We start from the raw sequence: 13,918 nt of genomic DNA, 5'->3' as shown, positions 1-13,918 counted from the left end.
TGAAGAAAACTGTTTTAAGAAGGAAGGCTTCTGGGCAGCCCCAGCGCTAAACCCCAGCTCAGTGGTTTAGCGCCGCCTTCAGCCCAGGACCTGATCCTGGAGACCCGGGATTGGGTCCCACGTCGGGCTCCCTGTGTGGAGCCTGCTTCTCCCTCTGCCTGTGTCTCTGCCTCTCTCTCTCTCTCTCTCTGTCTCTCATGAATAAATAAATAAAATCTTTTAAAAGAAAAGAAGGAAGGCTTCTCCCAGGTAAAGGGGTATCTGAAGAAGAAGAGGACACGTGGGTTACAGGAGACCTCGCTGGAGAGTAGGGGGCTGGATGACACAGTGCTCATGGCAGTGCCCACTCTTAGCATTAGAGGCAGGCTCCCCAAATGGTGTGAAAAGACATCCCAAGGACCCTGGCCCCCACCCCTACCCTTCCTCTATGGTCCTCCTGTGAGTCTGACCTAGCAGGGGTGCACTGACATTGACTGTGCCTGTCAGCTGGAGACTGGGCTTCTATCCCACCACGCTTCCCCAGAGTCCCTCTTCCTGACCTTGTCAGGGGGCTGGGAGGCATTGTGCCCAGTGTCTACAGAATGAGGCCCCATCTCCAGACTCGCTGGCTCTTCCAGACTGACCTCCATGCTTAGTATTGGGAGCAAATAGAGTTCAAAAGGCATGCATGACAATACCATGTTGCTGTTAAAGGGTAAACCACATCGCCATCTTAGTAAAATTAGAAGTGTCTCTGGTGACCCACGTCCAGGTTAGCCTCAAGGAATCTTGTGGCGGTCCAGTGTTGGAGGGTTCTCTGAGGTAGAGAGTGGGCTCTGGGGGCTGGCTGTGCTGTGCCCAGTTGTGACCTGAGTCCACCTCCTGGGACAGGAGAAGAGAGGCCCCCTGTCCCTGTACTCCACCACAACCCCCCACTCGGGCTGCCGGGCACCACATGATTTTTGATTGCCTGGTCCCCGGGTTGGAAGGCAGAGTTTCAGTGAGTGACAGTCTCCCTGGAGCTGGGAGGGGGTTCCAGGGAGCCAGTGCTTTCTAGCTCGCCTGGCCTGATGATCCCCCTGCTAGGTTGAGGGAGCTACGATTCTGTCAGAATTGTGTGCTCCTGGCACGTGCAATAGGTGCCTTTTGAGCCCTTCTCTATTTACTAGTTGAGACCCTGTTAAAGGAGAGGACTCCCCTCCCCATTTAATTGTTGTTTATCCATATGAACGCATACATTTTTTAAAAAGATTTTATTTATTCATGAGAGACACAGAGAGAGAGGCAGAGACACAGGCAGAGGGAGAAGCAGGCCCCATGCAAGGAGCCCGACGCGGGACTCGATCCTGAGTCCCCAGGATCAGGCCCTGGGCTGAAGGCAACGCTAAACCACTGAGCCAACCGGGCTGCCCAAACTCATACATTTTAATCGACTGTGCTGTGGCCCATTACTTTATCCTTCACGTTGCCCAGAGCTGTGCTCCCAGGAACTAGGGGAGGTCGTGAATGAATGCAGTGCAGCTAGTATTTGGCGGCCCACAGGCCCTTTGATTGATGGTCCAGTTTGGGGGGCCTTGGTGCCCACAAGGACTGCCTGGGATTGGTGTGCTGACATTGTTATTTTTCCCACAGGTTCCTCCGAGGTGTTCCTGCCCCCAGACCCCATCTTTGCCTCAGCCGTGTCGGAAAGTGACAGTGTCTTCTGCGCTCAGCTCCAGTGTTTCCACTTCCCCACCCTCCGACACCACGACCTGCACAGCTGGCATGCAGAGAACTGCTACGAGAAGTCTTCGTTTCTCTGTAAAAGAAGTAAGCCACCTTGGCTGTGACTCCTAATGCGCTGTAAGGAAGTGCTTCTCATGAATACGTGGCTGTCTGATTTCTGGACCTTGGTGTCAACCTTGAGTAGACTTGGACCTCACGGTGCACCAAGGCAGACCCCTGCATCATAGTGGGGTGGCAGGAGCTCCTTGCCTGGCTCACACCCCTCTGAAGGTACGCCACTGCTGTGGCAGGAGGGCAAGGATCCCGGCAGCAGTCAGCATCTGTGAACAATCCTTTCTCTTTGCCAGGATAGAGGTGCTAATTCCTGCCCTCTACATCTCGTTGTTGTTAGGAGCTGACATGAGAATGGTGATGGAGGATTTGCCACATCTCCTGGTGTCTTGGAGCCTCCAATCCCCCTGGTCACTTACTTATCCACTCTCTCTTTCGGTCTTTCCAAGACTGCTTACTCTGCATCTGGACCACTCCCCGGCTCCATCCGTGATCTCTCCCTGTCCCTCAGCCCACTCACTCACTCACATTCCACATCCAGGTCTCTTCCAGTTTCAGGGACTCACAGTGTGTGGTGCTTACTGAGGGCAGGGACAAATCGCACCCAGAGGCAGCATGGGAGGTAGGCTGATGGTCTCAGCATCATTAATTTGGACCATCATTCCTTTTCTGATAATTTGTCATTCATCAAGCATTCATAGATGTTTGAGCCTGTTAGTAGACTCCATTCTGACCCTTGGCTGTTGTCAGTCCCATGCTGATACCACATCATCTTCACAGGAACTTTGCATCCTCCCAATGAGTGGTGGGCTTCCCTTGTTCTTGCCCCTTCTGTTGCCAATTCTCAACCTTTTATTCTTCACCTGAATTTTAGAATCCGTTTTCTGAGCTCCATTATTAGAACTCTTACCTGGTTGGATTCCGCTAGATTTTCTATTTAGGCTTTTTTTTTTTTGTCTTCTTTCAAATCTTTGATTTTTTATTTCTTTACATTTTTTCCCCTGGTGTTCCTTTACTTGCTAAGGTCTCCAGTGTAGTGTTGACTAGAAGTGCTGGTAGTGAGCCATAGGTTTATCTTACCAGCCTAAAAGAGAAAGCTTTTGGTGTTTCACCATTAAATATGGAACTTTAAAACTGAGAAAATACCTTTTTGAGGTTAAGGAAGTACCCTTCCATTCTTAGTTTGCTGAGAATTTCTACATTACAAAAATGTAAACACTTTTTCTGCATTTATTGGGATCGTGTGGCTTTTCTTCTTCACTGATTTATATTATTATTTTGCTTATATGATTTTATTTACCATTTACTTTTTTACATTAGATCTCTGATATTAAACCATCCTCAGGGTTTTTTATATATATATATATTGCTGGCTTTGCTTGGCCGACATTTAGGATTTTTGAAACTCCTCTAAGAAGTGATCTTGGGCTGAGTGAAGTAAGTCAGTCAGAGAAGGACAAACATCATATGTTCTCATTCATTTGGGGAATATAAATAATAGTGAGAGGGAATATAAGGGAAGGGAGAAGAAATGTGTGGGAAATAACAGAAAGGAAGACAGAACGTAAAGACTGCTAACTCTGGGAAATGAACTAGGGGTGGTAGAAGGGGAGGAAGGCAGGGGATGGGAGTGAATGGGTGACGGGCACTGGGGGTTATTCTGTATGTTGGTAAATTGAACACCAGTAAAAAATAAATTAAAAAAAAGACTAAAGACTAGCTAGTTTCAGGAGTCAAAGTGATTGTAAATAAATTCATATTAGAGGGCTGAATGATTGGAAATCATGTTTTTCTCATCTTTTTTGAATTTTATTACATGTGAGGTTACAGATCCCATGAGTTTATGGCACTTAAAGCAGTAAAAGTTCTAAGCTGGATTTATAATGATATTCATAAATCACCTTATAATAGAAAAAGACTGTAGCGCATCTTCAAGTTGGCAGCTGTCTGCAATGAAACTAAGCAGTCCTCTTTCCTCCTCCATATTCATGGAAGTACTCTGCTATTTTGAATCTCACGTGAAATTCCCAACTCCTAAAGTAATAATGTCTTGACTGTAGGTAAGACCTTCCTTGTAGAGTTTTTTGGCAAAAACACCAGTCAAGAAAATAGAAGATATCTGTTTATAATCTCCTTTTACATCCCATAACCACATATTTTATAGGCTTCCAAAGTGAAGATTAAGTCAAGGTCATCCAGTTAGAGATTAATTTTTTAACACCTTTAACACCAAGTCTAGTTTTCCATTCATTACCTTATCTTTATCACCTTAAAAAATCACACTCAGGGGGCACCTGGACAGCTCAAGTCATGCTCTCGGGGTCCTGGGATGGGAGACGACATTGGGCTTCCTGCTCAAAGGGGAGTCTGCTTCTCCCTCTCCCTCTGCCGTCCCCGCCTCATTTTCTTTCTCTCAAATAAATAAATAATCTTCAAAAAAAAAAAAAAACACACTGAGCATGTATTATAAGTTTAAACTTTGTAAATCACAGGTTATATCTCAGTCAAGGTATTATGCCTTACAAGAAGCTTTCTTAATAAATGCATTTCTTTAGCATTTAATGCCAAGTTAAAAGAATTTAAAGAACTCAGATTAGGTTGCTTTTTAGTAATTCTCATTGTGATTTATTAAATTAAATTACAAATTGATGGGATCCCTGGGTGGCGCAGCAGTTTGGTGCCTGCCTTTGGCCCAGGGCGCGATCCTGGAGACCCGGGATCGAATCCCACATCAGGCTCCCGGTGCATGGAGCCTGCTTCTCCCTCTGCCTATGTCTCTGCCTCTCTCTCTCTCTCTGTGACTATCATAAAAAAAAAAAAAAAAAAAAAAACAAAACAAATTGAAGTGCAGCTGAAATAACTCTGTAACTGGTGCTGTTATGGTTAATAAAAAGCTTTCAATCCCTAAAAAAAAAAAAAAAAAAAAGTGATCTTGGCCTGTTATGGTGCTTTTCTTTGCTCTCCTTGACTAGTTTTTGCATCACATTTATATTCGATACTTGAAATGAGTTGGGAAGCATTCTATTTTACCAGTCTCTAAGTCAGTTTGCACTAATTGCAAATGATCTTGTCCTTAAGTATTTGATAGATCATACCATTTAAGACCATCTGGGCTTGGGAGGCCAGGGCTTTGTAACTTGTTATTTAGATACACAGTTGGTACTTGCACAACATGGGTTAACATCCACTTTTTATTTTTTTAAGATTTATTTATTTATTTATTTATTTATTTATTTATTTATTTATTTATGATAGACACACAGAGAGAATGAGAGAGAGAGAGAGAGAGAGGCAGAGACACAGGCAGAGGGAGAAGCAGGCTCCATGCCAGGAGCCCAATGCGGGACTCGATCCCGGGATTCCAGGATCACGCCCTGGGCCAAAGGCAGGTGCCAAACTGCTGAGCCACCCAGGGATCCCCCACATCCACTTTTTTTTTTTTTTTTTTAATTTTTATTTATTTATGATAGTCACACAGAGAGAGGCAGAGACACAGGCAGAGGGAGAAGCAGGCTCCATGCACTGGGAGCCCGACGTGGGATTCGATCCAGGGTCTCCCGGATCGCGCCCTGGGCCAAAGGCAGGCGCCAAACTGCTGCGCCACTCAGGGATCCCCACATCCACTTTTTATATGGATTTTTTCAGTAAATATAGTAAACTATTGTAAATGTATTTTCTTTCCCTTACGGTTTTCTTTTCTTTTGTTTTCTCTTTCTTTCTTTCTTTCTTTCTTTTTTTTTTTTTTTAATTTTTTTTTATTTATTTATGATAGTCACACAGAGAGAGAGAGAGAGAGGCAGAGACACAGGCAGAGGGAGAAGCAGGCTCCATGCACCAGGAGCCCGATGTGGGATTCGATCCCGGGTCTCCAGGATCGCGCCCTGGGCCAAAGGCAGGCGCCAAACCGCTGCGCCACCCAGGGATCCCTCTTTCTTTCTTTCTTTCTTTCTTTCTTTCTTTCTTTCTTTCTTTCTTTCTTTCTTTCTTTCTTTCTCTCTCTCTCTCTCTCTTTCTTTCTTTCTTTCTTTCTTTCTTTCTTGATAGACACACAGAGAGAATGAGAGAGAGACACACAGAGAGAGGCGGAGACATAGGCAGAGGGAGAAGCAGGTTCCTCAAGGGGAACCTGATGTGAGACTCGATCCCGGGAGTCCCGGATCACGCCCTGAGCCAAAGGCAGACGCTCAACCGCTGAGCCACCCAGGCGTCCCTCACTGCTTATTTCTTCCAAACCATTTGGGAATAAATTGAGGATATTGTACCCTTGAGGCCTAAATACTTGGTGTGTTTCCTAAGAACCAGGACATACTCTTACATAACCACCGCACAATTATCAAAATCAGGGAATATAATATGGGTACAGTGCTATACAGTAAGCTACAGTTTATGACAGTTTTGTCAGTTGTTTCAATGATAACGCTTTATAACTATTTTTATCCTCGTCCAGGATTCAGTCCAGAATCATGCATTTCACTTAGCTGTAGTGTTTCTTTAATTTCCTTTTTGTCTTTCAGTTTGAGTAATTTCTGTTGACATATTTTACTAATTCTTTCCTTACCTTTGTCAGTCTGCTCATGAGCCCACTGATGGCATTTTTTACCTGTTTTTGACATTTTGTCTATTTTTCATTTCTAATGTTTCTATTTGATTCTTTCTTTTTTAAAAAATATTTTATTTTAGGGATCCCTGGGTGGCGCAGCGGTTTAGCGCCTGCCTTTGGCCCAGGGCGCGATCCTGGAGACCCGGGATCGAATCCCACGTCGGGCTCCCGGTGCATGGAGCCTGCTTCTCCCTCTGCCTGTGTCTCTGCCTCTCTCTCTCTCTCTCTGTGACTATCATAAATAAATAAAAATTAAAAAAAAATATTTTATTTTAGAAAGAGAGACAGAAACGAAGCACAAGCTGGGGGGAGAGGCAGAGGGAAAGAGAGAAGCAGACTCCCCACTGAGCAGGGAGCCCAAGGCGGGGGACAATCCCAGGACCCCTGAGATCATGACCCGAACTGCAGGCAGCCACGTAACTGACTGAGACCATGGCACCCCATTTGATTCCTAACTTTCCATCTCTGCTGAATGTTCTATCTTGTATATCTACCTTTTCCGTTAGAGCTTTTTTTTTTAAAACAGCTTTTTTTTGAATTTTTTTTTTAATTTTTTTATTTATTTGATAGTCACAGAGAGAGAGAGAGAGAGAAGCAGAGATATAGGCAGAGGGAGAAGCAGGCTCCATGCACCGGGAGCCCGACGTGGGATTCGATCCCGGGTCTCCAGGATTACTACCTGGGCAGAAGGCAGGCGCCAAACCGCTAAGCCACCCAAGGATCCCTGCTTGCCTTTTTTTTTAATTGACATTTTTATTGAGATCCTGTAGGTTCAGATGCATTTAAAGGAAATAAAAAGCTCCCTTATACATTTTGCCTGATTTCCCCAAATGGGAACATTTTGCAAAACTATAGTGTAATATCATAGCCAGATATTGAGTTGGACACAATCCACTGATTTTATTCTGCTATCTCCAGTTTTACTTGTATTTGTGTGTGTGTGTGTGTGTGTGTGTGTGTTTGTGTGTGTGTGTGTGTGTGAGGGGGGGGGTTATAGAATTTTATTTCTTGTGTAGGATCCTGTAACACAGTCAAGACATGAGTAGTTCAAGATATGAGTAGTTCCAGCACCATAAGGATCCTCCCTATTATTCCTTTATAACCACACCCACTTGCAACCACTATCTGTAGTGGAAGAATTCTCCAGTGAAACCATGTAGGCTTGAGATTTCTCTTGGGGGGAATTTTTAAATTATGAATTCAACTTATTTGATTGTTATCGGACTGTTTGGATTATCTATTTCATGTTGAGTGAATTTTTGGTAGGTTCTGGTTTTCAAAGAATTAATCCATTTCTTCTAAGTACTCAAATTTATGGGCATAGGGTTGTTCATAGCGTTCTCTTATTAATTTTCTTATCTTTGCAGGATTTATAGTGATGTCCCCTATTTCATTCCTGCTATTGGTGATTTGTGTTTATCCAATTTTGATTTTGTCAGTCTTGCTAGAGGTTTATTAATTTTGTTCATTTTCTTGAGAACCAGCTATTTGTATAATTGATTTTTTTCTATTTTCAATTTCACTGATTATTTCTCTTTATTATTTCCTTCTGTTTGCTTTCTTTTTCTAGTTCATCTTGTACTCTCTGGATTCAACCTTTTCCCAAGCCTTGGAGGACCTGGGCACTAATTATGCTCATGACTTTAACGCCCTTTCAGTGGACAGAGCTAAGATGTGTGTGTGCGTGCATGTGTGCATGCATGTGTGCATGTGTGTGTGTATATATATATATATCTTGGATATAGATTTTTGATACTAATTTAGTCTTAATGATTATAGACATATTCAAGTTTTCTGGTTCTTTTTCAGTCAGTTTGGTAAGTCATGTTTATCTAGGGCATTGCCTACGTGTCTGAATTTTTTACTTCATTCTCATACAATTCTCTTAGCATTCTTTTACGATTTTTGAAGCATTTGTATATCGTTATGACCTTTTAATTCCTAATATTATTTATACTTTCTTTCTTTTTTCTTGATTAGTCTTACTGAAGATTTGGCTCTTTGATTCATCTTTGTGAATAACCAGCTTTGGGTAGTAATTGATTCTCATTGTTTTATATCTGTTTTCTGTGCCATTAATTTCTACTATCAGTTTCCATCCTTTTACTTTCATTAGGTTTACGCTTTTCTTTTTCTTCTAGAGTTAGGCCCTTATCTCCTTAATTTTTAGTTTTTTCTAACATACGGCATTAAAGTTTAAATTTCCCTGTACTTACAAACAATGAAGTACACAGATCTTAAGAGCAGGTTTGTTGAATTTTTTTTTTTTTTTAAGTTTGTTGAATTTGTATACATGTGTAACCATTTCCCAAATCAAGAGGTGGAATATTTCCAGCCCCTCAGAAGATGCCTCCTGTCCCTACCTAGTCTGTGTATTTTCCCCTTCCGCGAAGTCATTTACAGTCTCTAATTTAGTTTAGTGGCTAATGTGTATTGTGGTTAGATAACATGATATTTATGTTCTATTGTTGTTAGGAGTTTTATTAGTATTCCTCATGTGCTTAAACTCTTGGCGGTAGGATTTTTTGTACATTAGCTCAGGCTTATTGATAGCAAGTCTGTTTTGACTACATGGGTATAGTAATTGTTAAAAGATGTATTTTAATCTCTCACTCTGGATGTTGATTCATCCATTTTTCCCTGATAATTCCCTAATTTTAGCTTTATCTGTCTTGAGAGCATGTTATTGGGGGCACAAGTACTTATAATATCTGTCCGAATTGAACCTTTTTATCATGCTGTAATGATCCCTTTTATCCATATTAGTTTTTGTTGGTTTTGCTTAAAGTTTTACTTCTTTTGCAGTGGTGGGTGCAAAATGGTGTTACAATAAGAGGCTTAATAGCCAGACTTTGTTGGGTTTTTTTTGTTTTTTTGTTTTTGTTTTTTTTTTAAAGATTTTATCCATCCACTCATGAGACACAGAGAGAGAGAGAGAGAGGCAGAGACACAGGCAGAGGGAGAAGCCGGCTCCGGGCAGGGAGCCCGACATGGCACTCTATCCGGGGTCTCCAGGATCACACCCTGGACTGAAGGTGGCGCCAAACCGCTGAGCCACCCGGGCTGCCCAATAGCCAGACTTTGAATCCAAGTTTGGCCTTGAACAAGTTTCTTGAGCTCTATCCCTTGGGTTCCACATTAGGAAAAATGGGTAGTAGAGCCCCCACCTCACCATGTTGTTGTTGGGAGAGATTGTTAACATATGTGTGCAGTACAAAGAACAATCCTTGGCAAATAGAAAGTCCTCAAAAAAAAAAAAAAAAAAAAAGAAAGTCCTCAATATAAATGAACTATTTTTATTGTTATTACATAATATTTTTATGCTATCTTCTTTTTAATATACCTTTTTGTACTCTTTTAATTAAGTCTTCAAGTTGATTTTGGCACCTATTCTGTGCTGTTTACCTAGGATTTTTCTTCTTTTTTTTCTTTTCCTGACTTATATGAGATAAATCAACTTTTCTCTAGTCTTTCTTTCCTCTACTGGTTCAGAAACTTTGTTTATATATGCCTGTTAGTGGTTAGTTACCCTTACATTTTTGAAAGGCATAATTGATTTATATTTTTAAATCTAAAGATAGTCAATGTCTCTAACTTCCTACTGTGTTCCTACAAAGACCCTATATTGAGAGGTCAGCACTAAGATCCAAATTAGAAATTTTTGGAATTTGCTGCTCAGTAAGTAAGCTTTTTTCTCCATAATGGAGTCCATAATTTCCAGTGGGCCAGTGCCATTTTGTATTCACTGATTGAGTGAAGATCTAGACTGCAGAGAAGCCTAATTTCTACTCACTGTGCAAACCACCTTTTAAGAAGGCTTAAAAAGGGACATTGGGAGGATGGTTAAAACCAACTCTTATCTTTCTTACAATTCTGCAGAGCATATGCCCTGCGTCTGCAACTTGGGTATGCCTCCCCTTCCTTAGATGATGAATTCATGAGGGACTTCACAGGCTGCTGAGGACAAGTGCACTCTTGAATGAATATCAGTCAAAAAGACATTGTCACCTGGAACTGGAAAGTAGAGTTATTTTTGTTTTTTCCCCAATGGTAGCCATTTCAGTTCAAAAGCTCAATTCTTGGAAGGGCCACTTTTTGACACTGGAGAAGACACATGTCCCTGTGCACCTGAAAATAAAAAGTTTTAAAATAAAAGGCACCAAAAGCTCTATATTGCTTTAGCTCCAGTTGTTCCCCAGCTTCTGACTTATATTTGTCCATTATTTTAGTTTTACTTTGTGTTTACACTTCTTGAAATTAGAATCACTTGTTTTATGAAGTCAGCATTTAGGCACCTTTCCTCAGGTGTTCATCATTGTCTTTATTATTTCTTCCTATATCCCACTTCTTCTCTCTGGGTTCAGCTTTTTATTTCTCAAATACAGCCTTCAGGAGCTCTTTGAGATGAGGTTGTGTTGTTAGTACTACACCCTTTCACTCTCTGGATGAAAAGTCTGTATTTTTTTAACCCTGAATGTTAGCTTAGATGGGTATAGATTTGTTGATTAACAGTTACTTTTTCTCAAGACTTTGAAGGTGCTATTTTATTGTTTCTGCCTATTCCTTGCTCTGAACTGTCATATACCTTTTCTTCGTTTGTTTGATGTATTACAAATTCAAAAACTTTTTATCATCCTGGTCCATCCACGAACAGGCTGTGAGCACCCCGTCCAGGTGGCCAGGTGCCCCAAGTATGATAAGGTTGGCCTCTGCCATAAGTTCCCCTTCTTGTCCTCCCATGACTGTGACCTAATAATGATCAAGTCAAGTATTCCAGTGAGATTTCTTCATGCCTTTGGTTGTGTACTCCATTCTGACTCCCCACAAAGCACTTGCTGTGGGGTCCTTGCTCCTTCTCTGCTCCCTGCCCACTTGGTTGAGTGTTCTAACTGTGTGATCCTTCCTAGTGTGCAGTGACTCTGTTGGTCCAGGGCCTATGAATATAATACACTTTGTTTTCCCGTACCTCCTTTATGCCTCTCTTGTGGCCACACCGGACTGACCATCGCCTAAAAGAACATAGAACAGTAGGTAATAGTCATCTCTTGTTGCTTTTGAGAGTTTCTCTTTGTTGATACACTGGGGTTTTATCACATTGTGTCTAATTATTGATTTATTTTTATTGGTCCTTTTAGGACCCTTGGGGATTTGTGTGTTTTATTAATTATGGGAAGGTCTCAGCTATCATCTCTTTATTTTAACAGCTTTATTGAGATATAATTCACATACTTTTCCATTCACCCATGTAAACTGTATCATTCAATGCTTTTTAGTATATTCACAGGTAAGTGCCACTATTACTACTAATTCCATGTATATAAACATATACATTTTATTCAGATTAGCATCAGATTGATACTAGGTTCATTTCAGTGATATGTGGAAGTTACCTCTTAAAACTGTATTTCTTTTCTTTCTTTCTGTGGTATTATTATACACACTAGGTCTGTTAGTGCTGTAAACTACCAATACATTGTTGTTAAGTACCATCTCCAGTCATTTCCTTAGCCTAAAACAGCTTTTATTCCACATATCTCCTTTGGGCTTACTAGCAAAAAAAAATACATTTCTATATGTTAGAGGTCTGATACTATGTTACAAACACATTATTTTTTTTAAGTTTTTATTTATTCATGAGAGACAGAGAGAGAGAGCGAGAGAGGCAGAGACCTAGGCAGAGGGAGAAGCAAGCTCCATGCAGGAAGCCCTATGTGGGACTCAATCCTGGGATCTTGAGATCATGCCCTGAGCCAAAGGCAGATGCTCAACTGCTGAGCCACCCAGGCATCTCTAAACACAGTATTTTATACAGTTGCCTTTTTAATCATTAAGAGGAAAAAAATACTCATTTATATTGTTTTTCGTAATTACACAATTATCTATTCTAGTGCTTTTTTTTTTTTTTGTATGGATTCAAATTTCTCTCTGAGGGTCACTTGCTTTTAACTTTAAGAACTTCCGGGCATCCCTGGGTGGCTCAGCGGTTTAGCACCTGCCTTTGGCCCAGGGCACGATCCTGGAGTCCTGGGATCGAATCCCACGATCCCACGTCGGGCTCCCAACATGGAGCCTGCTTCTCCCTCTGCCTATGTGTCTGCCTCCCTCTCTCTATCTCTGTGTCTATCATGAATAAATAAAATCTTAAAAAAAAAAAACTTTAAGAACTTCCTTTAGGGTGGGGTGCCTGGGTGGTTCAGTTGGTTATGCATCTGACCCTTGATGTCAACTTAGGTCATGATTTCAGGGTTGTGAGATAGAGCCCCGTGTTGGGCCCTGCATCAAGCTCCACACTGGGCACGGAGTGTGCTTAGGATTCTCCCTTCCTCTCTCTGCCCCTCCTCCCTCCCTATGGGCACTTTCTCTCAAAAAAAAAAAAAAAAAAATTCCTTTGGGATAAAAAGAATTTCCTTTGGTATTTCTTTGTTTTTTTTTTTTTCCTTAAAGATTTTATTTATTAATTAATAAATAAATAGATCCCAGGTCTCCAGGATCACGCCCTGGGCCAAAGGCAGGTGCTCCACTGCTGAGCCACCCAGGCATCCTTCCTTTGGTATTTCTTAAAAGGCAATAAGTAAGAGCAATAAATTCTCTCAGGTCTTGTCTGTCTGGGGAAAGTCTTTATTTTGCCTTTAAGTCTTGAAAGCTAGGTTTACTGGATATAGGAATCTTGGTTGACAGGGGTTTTTTTGAGCACCTTGAGTATGTTATCAAGACATACAGAGGCCTTCTCACCTCTGTTCTTTCTGCTAAGAAGTCAGCTATAAGTCTTGTGGGGGTTCTTTTAATAGGTAACAAGTCATTTCTGGCTCTCTGTTTTTAAGGCTTTCACTTTTTCTTTGACTTTAGCACTTTTACTATGATGTATGTGTCTGACATGTTTAGGCTCTTCACATTTATCCAACTTGTAATTTGTTGTGATTTCTACATTTAAAGGTTTTGTTTTTCTGTGAATTTAGGAAGTTTTCAGCCATTATTTCTTCAGATACTTTTTTCTGCTCCTTCTACTCTCTTCTCCTTTTGGTACGTCCATTTCATGTATAATGGTACACTTGATGGTATCCCATGTTTCTCTGAGGGCTGCTCATTTCTTCATTCCTTTTCTTTCTGTTCTAACAGAGAATAATTCTATGTGTTTCTTGCCCTGCAAATTCTTGACCACATGAGTTATGTAGATTTAACTCCAGTCTTAAGTGAGGCACAGACCCGTGGTTGTGGGATTTCTGATGAATTTTTTTAGACATCCCTACTCCATTTGAAAAGTGAAACAAACTTCTTCTCATTTCCCTTTGCCTTCAACTGAGCATGTGTCTTTTGGAGAGCTGCCCCTGCCTCATCCCTCCTCCCTTCTTCCAGGCTTCTGTTGTGTCTGGGGCTGGCTTAGGGCTTTGAGTTTTCAGCTCCCTCTTGTCTCTGGCCTTGGCCATTTCTCTTCCTCTAGCCCTAAGTCAGCTCTGCACAGTTTACCATGTGTGTCGAGACTAGTGGACTGTTTTTACAAATAGAACCAGCAGCTTCTTGGGAGAATCATTGGAGACACATTCTCAAATATGTCATAAAATGATT

The 13,918-nt window shown here is 41.4% G+C and overlaps 1 protein-coding gene across 15 annotated transcripts in view; it reads left to right on the top strand.

Annotated features, from left to right (window-relative positions):
* DGCR2 (DiGeorge syndrome critical region gene 2) overlaps window positions 1-13,918 on the top strand; it is a 99,656-nt gene that overhangs the window by 73,686 nt on the left and 12,052 nt on the right. For all 15 annotated transcript variants that reach the window (XM_077874662.1, XM_077874661.1, XM_077874667.1 and 12 more), the window contains one exon: window positions 1,612-1,788. In XM_077874662.1, the coding sequence (XP_077730788.1) occupies window positions 1,612-1,788 (177 nt within the window). The remainder of the gene's footprint in view (window positions 1-1,611; window positions 1,789-13,918) is intronic.

Source organism: Canis aureus, chromosome 27 (assembly GCF_053574225.1).
Source record: "Canis aureus isolate CA01 chromosome 27, VMU_Caureus_v.1.0, whole genome shotgun sequence".
Lineage (NCBI taxonomy): Eukaryota > Metazoa > Chordata > Mammalia > Carnivora > Canidae > Canis > Canis aureus.
This window is presented reverse-complemented; position numbering and strand designations above follow the sequence as displayed.